We start from the raw sequence: 18,080 nt of genomic DNA on the forward strand, positions 1-18,080 counted from the left end.
TAGTCAGCTAGGGAGCTATGGGTTTTAGAGGCAACATGCATTTTGCAGCAAGTCAAAATTCCATTTTCACACAAGCCTTCATAGTTTCTTTGACAGTCTGTAGATAGATAGATAGATATATCTATTTGTCACCTGATTTCTATCTAGATGAAGTAAAAACTCTGTAAGTCGCTTAATGAACACTGAAGTGGAAGTTTTGAAATTAATGACAAACAATATCTGAACAAGAGTTAACCAAATATTTCAGTTAAATTTACTACGTGTGCTGGCACAGTTAACCTGTATATTATGTTTTAGCTTCTTGGTAATTTTTGCAAAATGTCAAAGAAACATAAAAGCAAATTAGTTCTCAATTCTGAGTGACACTAATTGAAAAAGCATAATAAATATTTTTGTCCTATCTCAAATACAATATTCATTTGTTTTGGCTTTTTAAAAAGGAAATGTGTATTTCAGAAAGCAGGAAACTAAGAGTGTTGTTCCTCCTTGCTAGGAGAATGAAAAATCAGCTGATAGCTTGTTGTTTTAACAATCTTGTATTTTAGAGAAAGAGAAATTCAAATGAATACTTCAACCTAGCTTTGTTAAAAGACATGATAGTTTTGGCTTTATTCAAATAAATTTTAATTCTGAAAGTTTTCCAACTAACATTGTTGAGCATTGAAATGAGCCTTTGTATTACCATTTTGATTAATGGCAGTCAAATGAAGTGCCTAATGTCTAACCAGGGAGGGACATTTACACTCAGATTTTGGGTAGAGCTATTTGCAGGCATCAAAACATAGCCTGTCTTCTTCTCTGAAAGTTAATTTAGCCTTTGCAACAGTGATAAATGTTTGACAGTAAAAGGAATAACTTCTTTATTTTGCAAACAGAAACCTCAAATTCTGTATGAACCAAAAAAACTCTCCAGAAAGTGTCAAGACTTGTATAAAGTTCTGTTTACGTACACATGCCAATTACTGTATCAGGTATGGGAATGGCAATTTTCTTTGCCATGGATGAACATAAGCACATATTTTCTTCACAAAGTATTTTCTGTGGGCAAGTAGATTTGTCTTTAAAGATACACATGTTCATTCTCTCTTTTGAGCAATGGCTACTTTTGTGTAGCTTAGCAATAACTTCCACAATCTTGATGAGGAACCATCGTCATTAATCAGACATCCTCTTGGCTCTTTTTGCTCTTTTTTCTGTACAAACTAGCTTAGTTTGGTGTAATTTTTATTGTTTTGTTTTCACAGAGGAAGGATTCTCATTGCTTTGGCTGAAAATTACTGGGGGGATTTTAATTGTCATCATAGTTCTTATTCTAATCATGTTCTGCTGGAGGAAGAGGATATTCAGGAGGGGTTGAAATGGTAAGTTACTGATGCATGTAAAGCAATAGTTTTCATAGAGCCCATAATAAGGTCTGGTCATCTGCAAAGAATGAGACTTTGTTGAGATACCATTAGGGGCTATGAGACTATCATATTGGATAAGTAACGTTTATAATGTGTTTAGAGGTTGCATGTAATTTTAAGAATTGTTTTCCCACCTCTACTGCCGAGGGACAATACAAGACTACAGGTTGTGAGGAGAGGATCCAAACAGAACAGGACATGCTGCTTGTGGTTTAATTTCGGGCAGAAGTCTCAGCAGAAGTAATTCACTGTTCTTTCACATTTTCATGGAGGGCCACAAAACTGTTGCGTGTAGAATTCTGGTCATGCAGAGTGATGTGCCTTCAAGGCAAGGGCTTTCTTCTAGTCACGGCACCCTCTTTGTATTTTTAAGACAAACAGTGTAATATGATGGAAAAGAGTGCTCAAACTTGGCATAAGAGTCTACTTTCTGAAGATGAATTAAGGAGAAATTGCAGTTAGTGTAATATCCTTGTATGTGTGATGACTTGATCATGGATCAGCTCAACTTTCTAGTCTTAATTATTAATAATAGAATGAAAGAAAAAAATAGAGGAGAAGGGAGGCCTTGGGCTTCAGAAATCTCAGAAATGTGATGCCCATTGTTAGTTTCACTCTTGCTTAACTAGATCAAAATGCTGTGTCTGGCTTTAAATTCCACTGATATTTTTAGAAACACCAGCACACATTAGCTCAGTCCCTGAATATTTGGATACTTGCTTCATGATGATAATGTGATATAAGACAAAGAAGTGTTTCCAGGAGTATCAGACTTGTCTATTGTGAACTTAGACCTACACCATCTACTATTAAGAGGGTTTGATCTAGTAAATCTGCTACTGCCAGCGACAAAAAAGTCTGAACTGGAAAGAAAGAGAAATGAATACTTCTTACACAGCAAATATAACTTCTTAATGGTAAAACGTATGTGAGCTTTCCATTGATCCTATAAACAATTTGGAAGGGAAAATTTCTGTTGAATTTTCAGACCAGCCTGGAAGTTAAAGGGCAAGGAGTTGGTTCTTAATTATTTTTTTAAAGGATCTGAAGAAAAAAGGTGACATGCTAAAAAGAAAGATGTATGTATCTTTATTCTGGAACAACCACTCCAAACACAAGTGAGTTTATACTAAGCAGACCTTGAAGGAGGGACAGAGGCGACAGTGAGACAGAGGTGACCTGGCAGAGGTCTGGGATCACCTGCTAGAGTAGATCAGAGAGTCACCAGGCAAAGAACGCTCTAAAAAAATGTAGAAACTGCCGTGCAGAGTTTGGAAGCCGCTTTGTTGCATGCCAGATGAGGAGAACCACATTGAGATGCTGTGACTGCACTGGTGCCTGAAGCAGGAGCAGGGACAGTCAGTGAAACATTGCTTGACAAGACTAGGTTGCTCATATTTAGACTAGGCTGAGGATGTAACCTTGCCTCCTGGCGTGATTCTGGCCCTAGGGTATTAGCAATTCCCTGGGCAATGCCTGGATGTGGTTCCAGTGGTAGCTTGTAACAGAACCATCCCCAGCAGGCAGTATGGTTAGCTTCACAGCCGGTTTCCTATGCCCTACTCTGCCCACTCAGCATCATGAACACTCAAGCCATTTCACACACCCCTGTGCCACATTGTGGGTCATGCAAGACCCGATATGTTGCTGTGGAGACACTGCTGGGATGCTGAACAGCAGAGCCTGCACATTATTTTGGAAATTTTTAATAGAGCCTCCTCCTCCCATGTTGTAAGGAAAAGTGTAAGACACAGAAAAGCATAATATATTGAAACTGAAGGCACTGTGCTCCTTCTTCCTTAGCTAACAGTTCAGAAGCCCCCTGTGTCAGCAAGAGAAGTGGAGTCTCACATCCTGCTGCCTGGGATATTGGCCCAGCATACATGCCAGCCTGTCACAGGGTCAAGACTTCATGTAAACACCTGTTCAGTGGGGCAGAAAGGGTAAATTAGAAGAGCAGTGTTTAGCAGTGGGTGTAAGTTTGGTTTATGAGAGTTTATCAACAAAAGCAGGATTTGAGGAACTTTCTTTGTGTTCCTTCCTATTTATCATGTGTTTTGATTAACTGTGATGCCAGGATGACTTCTGCAGTGGACTTGTAAGTTGTCTCTATTCTTTTAGTGTAGTCTAGTTTTTATCAGTCTTGGTCTGTATCTTTTCAGTTACTTCTCGGTCTTGAGTTTGGAAAATGTAATGCACTAACCTGGATCCTTTTTGCATAAAGGCAACAGTACTTTACCCAGAGTAGTTCTGACCAGCTGATCCTATTCCTTCATACAGTGACCAGCTCAGGGAAATGTGTAGTCCATCTTCCTAATGTGGATCTGTTTCCCTCAAGGCCTCATTAATTAGTTTGTTGTAGAACTCTGGTACTGGTGCAGTTTGATCACTCTGTCGCCATCTAATTTTTTTTTTTTTTTTTTTTCTGAATGCTCTTTTCTATCTGTTGCTAAGAGTTCCTTACAATGTATCTTGTATATGATTCCACTGTTGCTTTCTCAGCCAAATCCTTAGAATGACAAAATACCTGTGGAGATAATTTTTAACCCTGTATTTAGAGTGCATTGCCACTCCACAAATATGACATTGTAATGAGGAAATCCTCTATACTTCCTTAGCTCCCGTCTGAGCAGTGCAATGGGGACCCTAGTCTGTTTTTGCAGCGACTTGTTTTTTCCCTGATCATCTGCAAAATCTGTTTGTGCTCTTTAAAGCATTGGTTGCAGTTGATTCACCCAAAAGAGAATAATGTCTTACAGAAAGCCCTTTTCTGATTTTATCCTCTGTTATTCTCAGATTGTGTTGAAACAAGAAGCAGTGCCTACGTACATATTTCTGGACGCAGTTTTTGTAACAGCACAATAGGCAACTAATAGTACTGGCTGGAGGACAACAGTGTCTGTCTGAGGCCGTTATCTGGGGCTTCAATACTTCTTTTCATTCCACACTGGATAACAAGTGAAGTCTTTCCAATCTTGTCAAAATGCCTGGTTTCTGAAGTAGAACAACAGCTTTTTATCTGGGTGTCTAAGGACTCTTCTCTGTCAAAGTTTCTTCTTTCTTGCTTCAGCTGTTGAGAATATGGTTGTTTTTTGCTTTGCTTTTATTTTTGTCGTTTTCCCTCCTCTCCAGAGTAGACTTTTGAAAATCAGGTGAAGAGCTAGGGCTCAAAGTTGATGTCCCATCCCTCAGGAATTGCCTTGTGTACCAGTTACAGAGCATATGTACATTTTGATTCTCCCTGAAAACATTCCAAGTGAAGTGTCTTCACAGTGTTTGCCAAAAAGTCACTTGTTCGGGAACAAACTGAGCAGCCTTTGTGGGGAGAGCTGATGCAAAAGCTTTGGAAAACTCACATCTTCATCCTCTGCCAATTAGAGATGCAAACATAGCCATGCCTGTCACTCAGTGACAGTGCAATGAGCAGGCAGCAATGAGTCATCAAACATAACTTCACCCATGCTGGAGGTTTCTCAGTGCTACTCTTCTGGTAAGAAGTTGCACCATTTCCTACCTGGGTCAACTAATAGAGCTTAACTGTAGGCCGCACCAACATAAAGCAGTCCGGTTAACAAGCCAAGTGCCTGGACTGAAGCAAAATAAAGGCTATTTAATCTGAATGAGTTCCTGTGACTTACCTGTTGCATGCATGTCTCAACCTGAATGCTTTCCACAGCATCAGTTGTTTATTTCAAGGCTTGCAGGGTACTCATATTTCAGCCTGGCCCGTTTATAGAGCTTTATAGTCAGTTGTCAGAACCTAGCAGTCTGCAGAGGGATCAAGTTCCACGTAAAGAGTTTTCTGGAGGCTTGTGGTGATCTGTGAGGAAGGGCAATTTCACTAATGGATATAAAGTCCAACATGTTTGTTTGGTGTTTTGAGGTGGTTGGTTTTGGGGTTTTTTTTGTTTGTTTGTTTTGGGTTTTTTGGTTTTTTTTTTGTTTTTTTTTTAACATTGGTGTGTTGATCTCTCTTTGGTAGCTAATGAGTGTTTTGCCATGTGGAAAGCTTTATAAATGGTCAATAGTATATTTGTGTTTAAAAAGCTATAACAACAGGACAAAAAATTCCTGGAGCTTGTTATTGAACAGATATGATGCAACCTAAGAAAGCTGAGCAGATTAGGTGAACCTGGAAGAAGAAAACTTGAAGAATTGTAGAACAGGAGGCTAGGTCAGATAAAAAAAAAATTGTTCTGCAGAAAGCACCAACATAGCAATGGATTTTTCCTGTTTAGAAAAGGAAACATTCAGGTTTTCCTTAAGTGGAAGTTTTATGGAACTTGGATTAAGCAGCATTAGCGTCTTTGTTTCAAATTGTCTTTTTCTGAATACAGCCAACAAACTGTATTTCAAAGAGATGCTGAACCTCAGTGTACCTTGCATGTTACACAAGTGCTATAAAATAAATTGAAAATACCTCTTGGTTATCAGCTAGAGATTACTTAATAATTAATTAATTACTTAATAATAAAAATAAATAATAAACAGACTAATAAAATAAAAATAAATAAAAAATAAAGAATTATTTAATAATTACTTAATTAATTAAAACTGATTAGAAATTTAGGATGCCCTAATTACTATTTTTTTGAAGTGTGAAAGGTGCTACAAATAATATAGAGTCAGATCTGTTAAGCTGCAAATAGCAACTTGGCTGATCAGCTGTAATATGTAGGTATCAGAAACCTGAATTTTAGTGGCCAAAGATGTCCTGAAAGGTTGGGAAATGTAGAAGTTTGGTGCAGGAAATTCCAGTTATTTGGGAAACTTTACCAGAACAAGTGCCTGCACACACTTTCCGTTGCTTTGTTTGTAGTAAAGATAGGAGTTATTTCTGGAAGAGCCATTATCGCAGCATTCTCTAGTGTTTATTCAGTTTGGGGAAGGCTATGTTTCGAAGCTGTGGCTTTAAAATTATGGAAATTCTTATTTTATCTGTATGACTTGGCTTGTTGTTTGAGTGGATTTGCTTTGATATACAGCTGTTTTTCTTAATAGTGACAGATTAGGTAGTTGAGAAAACATAGTATCGAGTCCAGTTTAAGAGACTTTTCAGAATAATTTTTCTTGAAGTGACAGCGAAATACCAGCCTTTCAGATTACAAACTCAGGACATAACTCCCTCTTTCATGAGTCAGATGGATATAACACGCCCTGCTCGCAGAGGATCAGGTCTCTGGCCATCGTGTCCCAGCTGGTGAGGCTCATTTTAGAATCGCCTTGGTTTCTTCTCAAGTGTGGCTTTATTGTGAGTGGGAGATTATATTTATCCTACTCTGAATTCCCCAAAGTAGTGAAAATATGCAGTGGTGTGAGAGTTGTTTTGCTTGCAACAGCCTCATTGCTTTGCCCTTCATAACACTACAGAAAAAAAAAAAAACAACAAAAAAAACCAAACCAAACCAAAAAACCACAATGTAAAAACATTGTAGCCAAACAGACCTAAACAGAGTTAATGAGGAGAGAACGAAAAGGAAAATAAATAAATAAAAAACCCAATAAAAAACCCTACCTTTACAAACAAGTCAGTGGAGGGGTAATTCTGCTGTCAGGCTGCCCATCAGGTTTCCCGCAGACATAAATATTTCCCAACCCAAGTGAACATGTTTTCTGAGTTTAATCGCACACTGCTTCCAGGCAATTCCTTTTCCTTAGTAAGCCACTTAATTTTCTGTTCGCAGAAACATGCCTGGCAGCACCCTCCAGTCTGCATCGTATACAGAGAGAGCATGGGCGCTCTTCCTGAGCTTTCTGTGATTTAGTGCTACTTGCTTGCATTGTGAAGGACAGGGATGGCTGGTGCTTTGTTAATTTTCTCATCATATTTTCCCCCAGCATGTTTTGCTGGGGAAAGCATCCTCCTCATCCTGCTTTCCATTTTGGAGACGAACTTGGAGGAGGAGTAGCAGAGGAAGAAGGAGGGCAGGATGTGTGGATGAGTTCAGGTCTCCTAGGGCATGGCTTGGGTTTTTGTCTGGAAGAATGACATAAATCCTGTTTGCTACTGTCAGGATGAAGATAGCAATGTAGGAAACATCTCAGAGCTTGACCTGCCCATGTAAAGGAGAGGTGTCCAAGTATAGGCTACAGAAAACAACACCCTTTTCTTGTGGACAGGGAGGCCTTTACTATGTATGATTAATATATTTCTATCCCATGTGTCATATCTGTGTTTGTATTTAATTACAAAATAATTTCCAATCCTTCATTCTCCTTTTCATTCCGACTGTAGGGCTTTACATATAACCAGAAAATAAAATGGTTGGCAGCTGAAAGGGGGGAAAAAATAGCACTCCTGTGGTGTATATAAATAGTTGCCTTGCTGTTTCAATTTGCTATTTATGTCCTTGGTAAGCATTATTTATGCGCTCAATTCTGAAATGTTTTTACTTAACAAAAGACTTTTGCTGTATGCAGGGTTATTAGATAAGGAGATAGAAACCTTTTTCTTACTCTTCTACACGAAAAGGATGCCATGTTTTGGGTTGTTTGTTTTTTGTTTTTTTTTCCAAGCCACATAAAGGTAGTGTCATAAATTGGGTCTCAAACATCAGAATGACATTCTGAAATATTGTATTATTTATATATTCAATAAATATCCTTATTTGTGTATTACCAAAACCAAGAAAGTTGGTTTACTTTTCACAGTTCAGAAATCTATTTAGGGTTTTGTATATTCTCTGTCTCACTGTTGTATTCTGAATTCTGCAATGTATGGTTTCTATCATTTAAAAAAATATTTGGTATTTGGTTTAGTAGTAGGTACATAATAAGTTTTTTTTTAAAAATCCATATAATACTGTCTTCAGATCAGCTTTTTTCAAAATCTGAAATATTGTTTGGACAAGTGTTAATGGTCGTAGGCTAATGAAAGCAAAGAACAGTGTAATAACTTCTCTGATTCATTTGATATTGATTAGTAGGAAATGGAGAATGCCTTCCTTTTTTTTCCTCCCCTGGCCCCCCCCAAAAAATCATTCCTATTGCACACAAATACATTAATGCTAATCCTGAAAATTTGTCCTGCCATATTCCATGTCTCTTGTTTGGAATGCCTTCTGTTGTTTTTCCTTTTTGCTGTTTAAATGTGCAGTAGGGCTTTGTATTTAGCTGCCAATTTTGTGCATTCAGCAAGAGACATTATAACTTTCCCATTACTTTCAAGGTGTGTTATTAAATTTTTAAGAGATGCAAGCAGGTGAATCTCAAGCCACACTTACACTGAGGCGAGGTTATGGGGTGCGCTGTGTAGCGGCAGTCCAGACGGCTGCAGTCAGCTTAAGGGTGCTGTTGGTGGTGTACAGCATGAGCGGTGCCACGACGTGCCTGCTACTCCAGCACTTTAGGCAGGAACAGCTTTTAAGCAGGTACTTCCACACTTGCCGTGTGTGTTATGGTAGGGTGTGCAAACTTCATCCTGATGTGTGTGTAGATCTCCTCCAGCTTTCTGAGGAGAGCTGACTGCTGTTTAAAGCAACAGGAAAGCAAAGGGCAGAATAAGCAGCGAGCAAGCTGAAAGCATGCCACCGTGTGTCCCCAGGGAGTGCTCCAGATACTGGTAGGGCAAAGGCCAGGAGTCTTTTTTTCAACTGTGTCTCTCTGGCCCGTTGCCTATAGGCACTATAATCAAAGCTGTAGAGTGATTTAGAATAATTTTAGAGTGGGGAGACAACCTGCAGGGAGAAGGAGACAAAAATAGATCTAGCAGTTGCTTTTTATAGAGTACGGGAAGTTGAACTGATTTTTAAGTCTTGGTGATTGAAATCACCAGGCATAAAGCTTTGATTTAAACTTTCCAATGTAATTCTGTTTTCTCCTCTGTTTTCATTAGTTTACTTAAAAATAAATGTTTGCTGTTGTGGTTATACTGTAGTAACTGCAGGTTTTCCTTCAGCAGTCATAAACCAAAATTCACATGTAAATTGATGTATTGTGTAATATAAACTACCTGGATTTCAGAACACCTTTTTCTATAGTGTACTTTCCCTCTACACCAGTAATGTCTTTTGGCAGCGACTGCTGAGCAGGACCACTTGGCTTCCTTCTAAGGCAAAACGGTTTGTAAGCCAGCACTTGCCCTTCTGCGGGTAGTAAATGGCTGGCGAGCTAGGTCATTTGTCCCCACCCGAGGACAAAACACTGTTGCATAGTGCGTAGCATGAGGTTTTCGGGCTTTCTTATAAATACAGTCCCAAAGGAATGTGCTGACTGCTGGGAGTGGAGCCACTTGCAACTCTGCAGGCATCTCCTGCTCTGCTTGGGGCAAGCAGTGCTGGGCTCCAGTATTCTTTGTTTGGGCACAGATCTTTCTATGTAACAACACTTTGTGTGGCAGGAGCGCATCTCTGCTGTTAAAGATAAGGCAGCTTCTTAAATTTAAGGTAAGGTGTCATCTGTAATGAACAAAGGAAGCAAGGGAGAACACAGGCTGAAGCCTGTTTCTTTGTGGAAGGAAGATGTGCAACTTGTTATGGCAGAGAAGGTCCTACTGTTGTTCACCAAAGGGCAGTTTTGTGACTCTTCATCCTCACTTTCCCACTGTCCATTTCTACCCCCCTGCCCCAATGGCAACCACACCACTCAGCAAGACCTGAAACACCAACACAATGGCCATGATTAATCCTTTCTCCTGCTTTTCTGCTTTTTTTTTTAATTTTTTTTTATTTTTTTTTTTTTAGGACCCTAGAGGATTTCCATTTGCCTGCATTACAGCCCAGCAGCCTGAAGTTAACATTACAAATAGTGATTTCACTGGCTGGAAAGAAACAGCAATAAAAGGGAAATACATCACATACACTGCACTATCTAGACACTGAGTTGATCACTGAAAAGTGTTTGTTATCCAGTCTAGATGCTTATTCATTAAAAAAAAAAAAAAAAAAAGGACCAGCAGGACCACTTAGTCCACTCCTTTACTGACAGGTAAAATCTCCTTTGCTTATGCCAATGCTAGAGTGCAGAATGTATTTGCCTTCTTCCAGATGAGTTTTGAAAACCTTCACGAATGGAGGCTCTGCAAGCTCTCTGAGGATGCTCTTCCAGTACCTAATTGTCCTCGCAATGAAGAGGGGTTTAATTTTTGCCAACATCTGTCTGCAATTTCACTGGTAAAATTGGAGCCCCTCTCTCCCTCACCACCCCCAATTGCTCCTCACTGCCTGCCCACCCCTGCTTATCTGTCAAGTTCCAGGCTTAATACTCTAGTTGCCCGTCCTCCCGGCTTCCTGTGCAGCAGCAGGCTGCTTGTGAGAGCAGAGTGCTCCCAGGCGTTGTCTTGCAGCTCATCGGATTTGTGAGGGGTTGGAGGCAGAGAGTGTGCTCTCTGCCTCCCAGTGCCTCACCAGCGTTCCGTGCCTGCTTCGAAGGGTGCAGGTTGCTAAAAACAAGCCTACCTCTGGGCGTACTGACTCTGTGGCCCGTTTTGCTGACAGACCAGATAGACAGGAGGACTACAGGGGGTCCTCTGGTGATCTCTGCTAATGTTTAAGGCATTTTGCAGTCTTCCTTCTGTCTGAATATTTGTCATTATGTCGAGATCACTTCCAGTATCCTCTTGTCTTTAGGGTTGGACTAGCATTGTTCATGTGTCTGAAATATTCCATCTTACTAACTGCTTAGCATTTTGGATTGTGCTTTTTGTCATATGTTTACCAAGAGTACAAACTGTCAATCTAAAAAAGTGAACAGAAAATATTTAGCAGAGGCAAGACTTATGACTAAGTGTTTAGAACCAACGTTTTTTTCATTCCAGAGCGATGACCTCTCTAGAATCTGGCAAAAAGCTGTATATGTGTGTGTATATGTCTGTGTTTATTACTGAGGACATGAGGGGTGATGTTTGCTGTTACTGTTGTAGGTGCAATATGAATTAATTATTTATATATTTCACTTCTTCTAATTAAAAAACCTGATCCAGCCAAAACACTAACTACTCGATTTCCCATCTGTTTCCCCCCGCCAACCTCCACTTACTTGGGATACCAGATTTATTGCAACTACAGGCTTTTCTGCAGTTTTGATTTACACTTTACTTCCTTTCTGTACAGAAAGTGGGACGTCAGGGAATTTTTAAGGTGTTTTGTTTTTGGGATAGGTTGGGGTTTTTCTTTTTAAAAAAAAAAAAAAATTGAGGAAAACAAGTTTTGAGATAAATCTACAGAAGTATTTTTGACCACAGCAGCTGCGGTTTGCTTCAGAGTTGAAAATAACTTCAGTCAATCAAAAAATTTAATTTTATGTTTTTAGAGGTATTGTGTGCGTGTCATGCTCATTATTTAATTATTCTTTATTTGAAGTTACATGTTCTACTGAAGTATTGACTGTCCTGTTTTCTGTGTTTACCTTTGCTGAAAAGAAGCCAAATAAAGCATCTTTGAACATAAGGCTGCGTGATTCCTTTCATTTGTAGCACACTGCTTGTGAGCTTTTATAAATTTATAAGAGAAGCATCATGCATGAGCTCTAAGTGCATGAATAATTCCTTTGAGAAAGGCAGTAGTGACCTGGTGTATTCTTTAAGACATATGACGTTTTGAGATGAATTGTGAAACCACAATAACTTTTATTTGTCATGACATCAGCTTGCACTTTTCTTCTTAAAGGGTATGATAGAAAGAAACTTGAGTCTTGTTAAAAGGACATGGCAACGCTGCCATCTCCCTAAAGGAGCTGAGTGTTGTGGGATTATTTTCTAGGTCTTGCAATACCAGTGAAAGGCAGCAGTTTGTTGCTTGTCTGAGCTCTGCCAGTTGGTAGAATAGAATAGGCAGTGATTTCCAGAGGTTTTGAGATTGCAACGCAAACTCCTACTCTTGATTTTTCAGAGAAGCAAGTGTTTGCTACTGACAGTTTCTGAAGAACTTCCTACTAGATGCTGGCCAGAAGTGCAAGTCTCATTGCTGACGTATCTCACCCTGAGTGATGGGAGTTAGTAGTTTCTTCTCCTAGAAATTTGGCACTCTGAGATCAGCTAGGTCACCTCTCCATCCACAAAGGCAAGGGAGTGAGCCAGCAGCACCTCTGCCCTCAGCACGGTGCAGGGCAAGCTGCAGTTTTCCCAGGTAGAAGAGCCATTTTTACCATGCAGAAGAGCAGAAGGGCTGCTTGTCGTGGCCCAGGAGCTCCTGGCAGAGCTGGGTCAAGCGCTGCTTCGCCCACCAGTCATGAGGTGAGTTGTGCTGGCAGAGCAGGACAGGAACCAAACAGTGAGGGCTGGGGTGTTTCAGGCTGGGATTGAGGTATGGTAGCAGGGTTGAATGACCTTAGAGAATGTAGATTGGCCACTCTTAACTTCACAAAAGGTAAACAAGTGCAGAATAGCAGTTTTCCTCAGGGCAACCTCAAGGTTCTCTCTAAGAGGTTGCTTTTTTAGCTGCTAGCCTGCTCCTCAGAACCTGTCAAGATATCTGCTTTTGTTTTCAAGTCACAGTGAATTGTTTAGTTCCTACAGTTCCTCTTTTTGTGTTTTTTAGTTCCTACAGTTCCTCTTTTTGTGTGCCTTTGTGCCTGGCATACTCAAGGATGCCATTATTCTTAGTCTTGAATTGTGCTGACATACAAGGCAGGAAGGTGAAGCATTTCCCTGCACGGCTGTGGTGATGGAAAGAGAGGGTCTTCAAAACTCCAGCAGGCAGAAATAGGTTTCTGGGCAAGAAAGAGTTTGCAAAAAAAGTATCACTTCTGTTGGTAGTATGAGGATCTTTTCTTTTTGCCTTGGGTGTTTTCTCAATGCCTCACCACACCATCCCGTGGTCGAGGCAGCTGCTATAGCTGCCTCTGAAAAAGTGATGAATGCATGCTTGAGGTTTTCTCCTGTATCCTTACCTCAGCTTTCACTGATCCATGATTTTTGCTTCTGCACAACATAGTTCCAGTTTCCAAGTTTGAAAAGTAGACTTTCTGGATACTTCTACATGACTTCTTCCCTGTCCCGTCATCCCATGTGCCTGCCTGCTTCTCTCCTGTGTCGCCTGGCTGCTGCCCTGCTGACTAAAATGCTGTTTGCTTTGAAAGCGTAGTGGCAGCTCTTCTGCTCTAAGTCTGCTGCGTAACAAGATGTCAAGACAGGAAGTGCAAGATCATTTTAGAAGCTAAGAGGATGTATGGGGGGAGTTTTGTCTGGATTTTTTTTTTTCCTCTTTAAGATAGACTGAAACTAGCAGCAGAATCCGCACTGGATGAGAATTTGCATGTTGATGACTGGTGGTTCTCACCTAGAAAGGATTAAAGAGCTTTCAGCTTGAAAGTACTTAAATGTGTTTTTCTGAGACCATGTGCAGTGAGCAACATTCACTTTCTGAATATTACCTGCTGCCTTCTCTCCAAGACCTCATGCTATTTTTGATTCTCAATAGGGAGTTTCTGTTTCCATGGCCCTGATCTCATGACATCCAGCTGGAAAACTCCACAGCTTTCTGCAAGTCTATTTCTGTACAGTCGTCTGCCTAATGGTGCGCTGGTCATTTTGTGTGCCAGAGGAAACTTGCTTCATGGTGTTTCTAGCGGGACCGAAAGCTCACCACTGCTGGTGCTGGGGTGGCAGACATGCCTCCTGACATTCAGCGACTTTTATGCGTTATCTTAAAAAAAAAAAAAAAAAATCTGACCAGACAGCATCTACGGCAGGCTTTCTTCCCTGTCCGAGTAGGAAAACATGTGGGTAGCAAGTTTTTTTAGTCAACCCTTCAACTGCTTAAAACCCTGGTGCTGAAGCAAGAGACGCACTCCGCACCTTCCGCATGTTGAAAGGATCAGTATATCCCCGGAGACCAAGGGGCATTCTGCCGTGGGATACATAGGGATGGCCTGAAGGAGGTGGGAGCAACAGGTGCTATGAGTCACTCTGCCTGCAAGAGGGAAGTGTGGCCAGCTGGACAGACAGAACTGGGCAGTAAAGAATAGGACTGCAGCCCTGGCCATGCTAATTGGGTTTCCTTAAGGAAATGGTGGGGGGAATGGATTTCCTTAGTAGTTGCAACCTACACTTCTGGAAAACAATGTAGCTGAGTGAGTGTAGTAGGCTGACAAAAGGCAGCGGGGTGTTTCCCACTGCTTACTTGAAGCAGGGTTTATGCAGATCGCTCCTTGGCGGATGAAGCATGTATCAGACAGATAGCCTCTTCTGGCAGCAGGAGGTTAACAACTATTAGTTAATGTATTTTAGTAAGGAAATGTACTGTAAAAGAGTGATTTATATTTTATTTCACCCACTCTTAAAGTGTTTTTGATTTCAGCTCTTTTCTTCTTAATTATGTTGTTCCTTGTTCAGGCTTCCCTGACCCTTTGTTCCTCTCAGTCCTGGACAAGTCCCTTCCTGGTCACTCTTCTGTTCTTTGCAAAGGGTTTTGCCTGAAGAGTGCTATTTCCTTGCTTATCTGGACATACTCTCCATGTGACTGCTCCCTTTCCTGCTCTGATAGAGGCAAATTCACTTCATCATGTGAAGGCATTGTTATCTTCCTCTGTCATAGTAGCCACATGGTGAAAGTAGCTCTGGTGAAAGCTCGTCCATGTTTCCAAACCAGAAGGCAGCTCCTGTAGGAAAGGCAAATAACCTGGATACTTTGTGGCAGTGAGAGCAGCACTAGGAAAATGCATGAGGCTTTGATGGAAGTGTTGGAGAACATTTTATTGGACAGTGCAGAAGACATAGCAATGAGAATGAGAGATAGGAAGTCTTGGGGTGAGAGAAATCGGCCCCGAGCATCCCGGCAGGAACCTACGTGAGAGCGGTTGCACTGGGAGAGATGAGGGAGAGCTCGTGTGTCCTGTTCAGCCTTCAAATGTGTGGAGTCACGTAACTGCTTACGCATGCTGGGCTGAACTTTCCTCTTGTCCTGACTGCCCTGGGTGCAGACTTGCCCGCGTGTTGGGCAGCAGCCCAAAGGGCTGCCTGGCAGCCACCCTGCTGCCGCAGCAGGTGCACTGCTTTCCATCTCCAGGCGACCCTAGGGCCCTCCCCTTGTGTTCCTAGCCCTTCCCTAAACCACTGAGTTTCTCTACGGATAGGAAAACGTGAGAAGAGAGATATTCCAGTCTGTGTGGAGGAACAGGATTGGAATTCAGAGTTAAATGAAGGTAAATTCATCCTGCTTGATCTGGAGGGATGGTTGGATCTCAGACAAGCTATTCAGGAATATTTTTTACACTGAGCTGTGGAGTAATTACTGGGATCTGAGATACATAACTTTAGGATTTTGGGGGAATTTATTTCAATGCTATCATAAATAGGGTAGGAATGCTGTTGACCAGAGTTCTTCCATAATGACAGCTCCTCTCTCCCCCTTCCCCCATCACTCCCACCCCAGTGAAGCCCTTCCTAATCTGCAGCTGAGAATCCTACCTTTTAAATTGATTTGGGCACTAGAGGGGCTAAATCTTATAGCAACTTGCAGTAGTAACCATGAACTGACATCCTTTTCCCATCTGCTTCACTGGAAAGAGAAATTGTTACTCTGCTCATGTTGACCAACTACTTTTTGGTTTGGCTGCCTGGCAGAACTACAATGTTTGAGAAGGGGCAGACCTGCTGCTTGAAAAACTGGAAAATTGGAATTGGAGAAAATTGTATTCTTGAGCAGTCTGGCCACCTCCTAAGCAAAAGTTGCATTTTAACTGGAAGAGCAGAAATCCCAGTGTCAGGGAGGAGTAACAACAGAAGTTCATGGGATGTGCATAGGAGGTGCTCGGTGGTCTACCAAGAGTGAGAAAAGCTGAGGAGGAGTCTGTCCAGTCTGGTCCTGTCCCCTCCAAATCGATAAGGGAGCAGAGGCGATGTGAAGCCCTGTGACTGACCTACAGCATCAGGCTGCAGGAGTTACTCAGCATGGCCTTGTTTAACACCTGAGGTTGAGCTTTTTGTCTCCCAGTTGTGTTTCCTATGAAGTGCTTTTTGGGACTGTGAAGAGTTAATTTTTTGAGTGCCCCAATGGCCTTAGCTATTCGGTTTGTGTGAGATTGGGACTCTGAGTCTTCAGACACATTTCTGTTAGTGCTGCGCGTGCCAGATTTGTGTGAGAAACTAACCTGATGCTGGATGTGGCAAAGATAAAACTCTCTGCTATGAGATGAATGTTGTGCTTAACAGTCGATATAAAGAGCTTGTTGTGCCTTTATTTTTTGACGCGTAAGCAGTACTCCCATCTATGAAAAAATATCTCCATTCCCACAGGAATAGGAACTGTGTCTCTGCTAGCCAACCCAAATATTTTCCCTCTCCCTTCTGACACAACTTTGCATGTTGATCTAGCTAATGTAAGGAACCTAGGGGTAAAATTAGAAAGTGGTATGAGCGCCTTGGCATCTAGAAAAATTCTTATGCTAAAAGCAGGGAAGACAGAGCCATTGCAGAAGATTGGACCTGGAAACCTCAAGTGGTGTAAGCAGCTAACTAGGCCAACTAGAACAGATTTCTGGTTTCCTGGAAATACTCCTCTGGACATTTTCCCCCTTGTGTTTAAAGTGAGGTTTCTGCTGCAAGGTTTCCCTTCCTTAAGCTTTTCTGTATTAGCTGAAAGGTCAGTATTTTAAGGAGGGGACACATTCCTAGAAACTGCTCAGTTATCTGTTCTGGTTTTTGTGACGTTTTTATAAGTCTGAAAACTTGAGGGGATAAGTGGTAAACAAAAGACATAAATTTATTTGCTATCAGCCTAACCGGTGTTATGTGGATAATATGACAAATATCACCAATTGCTTGGTGAATTTCCACCTCTCTTGGGTGGAAGCAGACTTAATTTAATGTCCTCCCTTTGTTTGCTCGCACTGTGTGCAGAATGGCTACTGTGATGGTGTGTGTGGGTTTGGCCCTGTACAGCTTTTATATAGTTACATGTTTTGTAAGTGTAACTGACTGTATTGGTACAAATTTGTTAGCCTTTCCTGCTGAAATATTTGACAGAGAGTTTTGAGCTATGTTTAGAATTTGCAGGCATTTATATCCTTTTGAGAAAATAATCAGCTTGGGGCTGTTTCTAAAAGAGGAAATGTCCCTGAATGGGCATTTAGGAGAAGTGGGGCTGTTGATACAGCCCTGTCCCAAAACACTGTCTATCTTTGTTCAGATATAGTACAATTCAGATTTTACAAATCGTTCTTATCTGCAGGCATATACATATATGGTGTATTCTGTTGTTTTTAAAAAAAAATTTTTGTTCATCTTGTCACCGTGTAAATAATGGAAAATCAAAAAAGAAAACATTATTTCACTCTCTTTTACTGCCAGTTTTGCTTCTAAAAATAGGGTAAATATAAACAATTGCTTTTTTTTTCCTTTCTCGCTGAAATGATGGAAAGTACTTTCAGTGGAATAAATAAATATATTGTAAGAGAAGTATTTCAAGGTTTAATAAGTCTTTAACATAAAGCATTCCTTAATGTTTTATTTTACTTTTATAAATTACTACAAAACTGTTCTATGTTAAGGAATAGATAGCTTGTGAACAAGACTAAATACTGTAAAATTCTACATCTTTTGACCGTGATTTGCTGCTCTGGCTGAAGGTAAGAGACTACAGTAGAGGGAAAGAAGAGATCCGTGATTAGGATGTACAACAAACCAAATATGCTGTGCTGAGACTTTAGGTAGAGATTGGATTTTTTTTACAAATCTCCTTTCTCTGTGGCATTTCCAAATCAGTAATGATTTGGAAATGAAGTTGCCTCAGTTTTTCT

The 18,080-nt window shown here is 40.8% G+C and overlaps 2 protein-coding genes across 10 annotated transcripts in view; one reads left to right on the forward strand and one right to left on the reverse strand.

The window, feature by feature from the left end:
• LOC104478956 (OX-2 membrane glycoprotein) overlaps window positions 1-18,080 on the forward strand; it is a 44,477-nt gene that overhangs the window by 3,756 nt on the left and 22,641 nt on the right. For 2 of the 5 annotated variants that reach the window (XM_086762897.1, XM_086762915.1), the window contains exon 5: window positions 1,245-1,361. In XM_086762897.1, coding sequence (XP_086619023.1) covers window positions 1,245-1,357 — 113 coding nt within the window. In that variant the 3' untranslated portion in view covers window positions 1,358-1,361. Of the gene's footprint in view, window positions 1-1,244; window positions 1,362-3,209; window positions 3,350-10,087; window positions 11,786-18,080 lie in introns of those variants that run through there. The other 3 variants (XR_015260609.1, XM_086762885.1, XM_086762905.1) reach the window with 3 other exon arrangements.
• The window catches only part of CGGBP1 (CGG triplet repeat binding protein 1), a 71,206-nt gene that overhangs the window by 285 nt on the left and 52,841 nt on the right, over window positions 1-18,080 (reverse strand). The window contains exon 6 of one of the 5 annotated variants that reach the window (XR_015260618.1): window positions 14,624-14,942. The exons of 2 other annotated variants lie outside the window; for them this stretch is intronic. The gene's annotated coding sequence lies outside the window, so the exon portion shown is untranslated. Of the gene's footprint in view, window positions 1-14,623; window positions 14,943-18,080 lie in introns of those variants that run through there. 2 more of the 5 variants (XR_015260638.1, XR_015260644.1) reach the window with 2 other exon arrangements.

Source organism: Chlamydotis macqueenii, chromosome 1 (genome assembly GCF_036417535.1).
Source record: "Chlamydotis macqueenii isolate bChlMac1 chromosome 1, bChlMac1.mat, whole genome shotgun sequence".
NCBI classification, from domain to species: Eukaryota; Metazoa; Chordata; class Aves; order Otidiformes; family Otididae; genus Chlamydotis; species Chlamydotis macqueenii.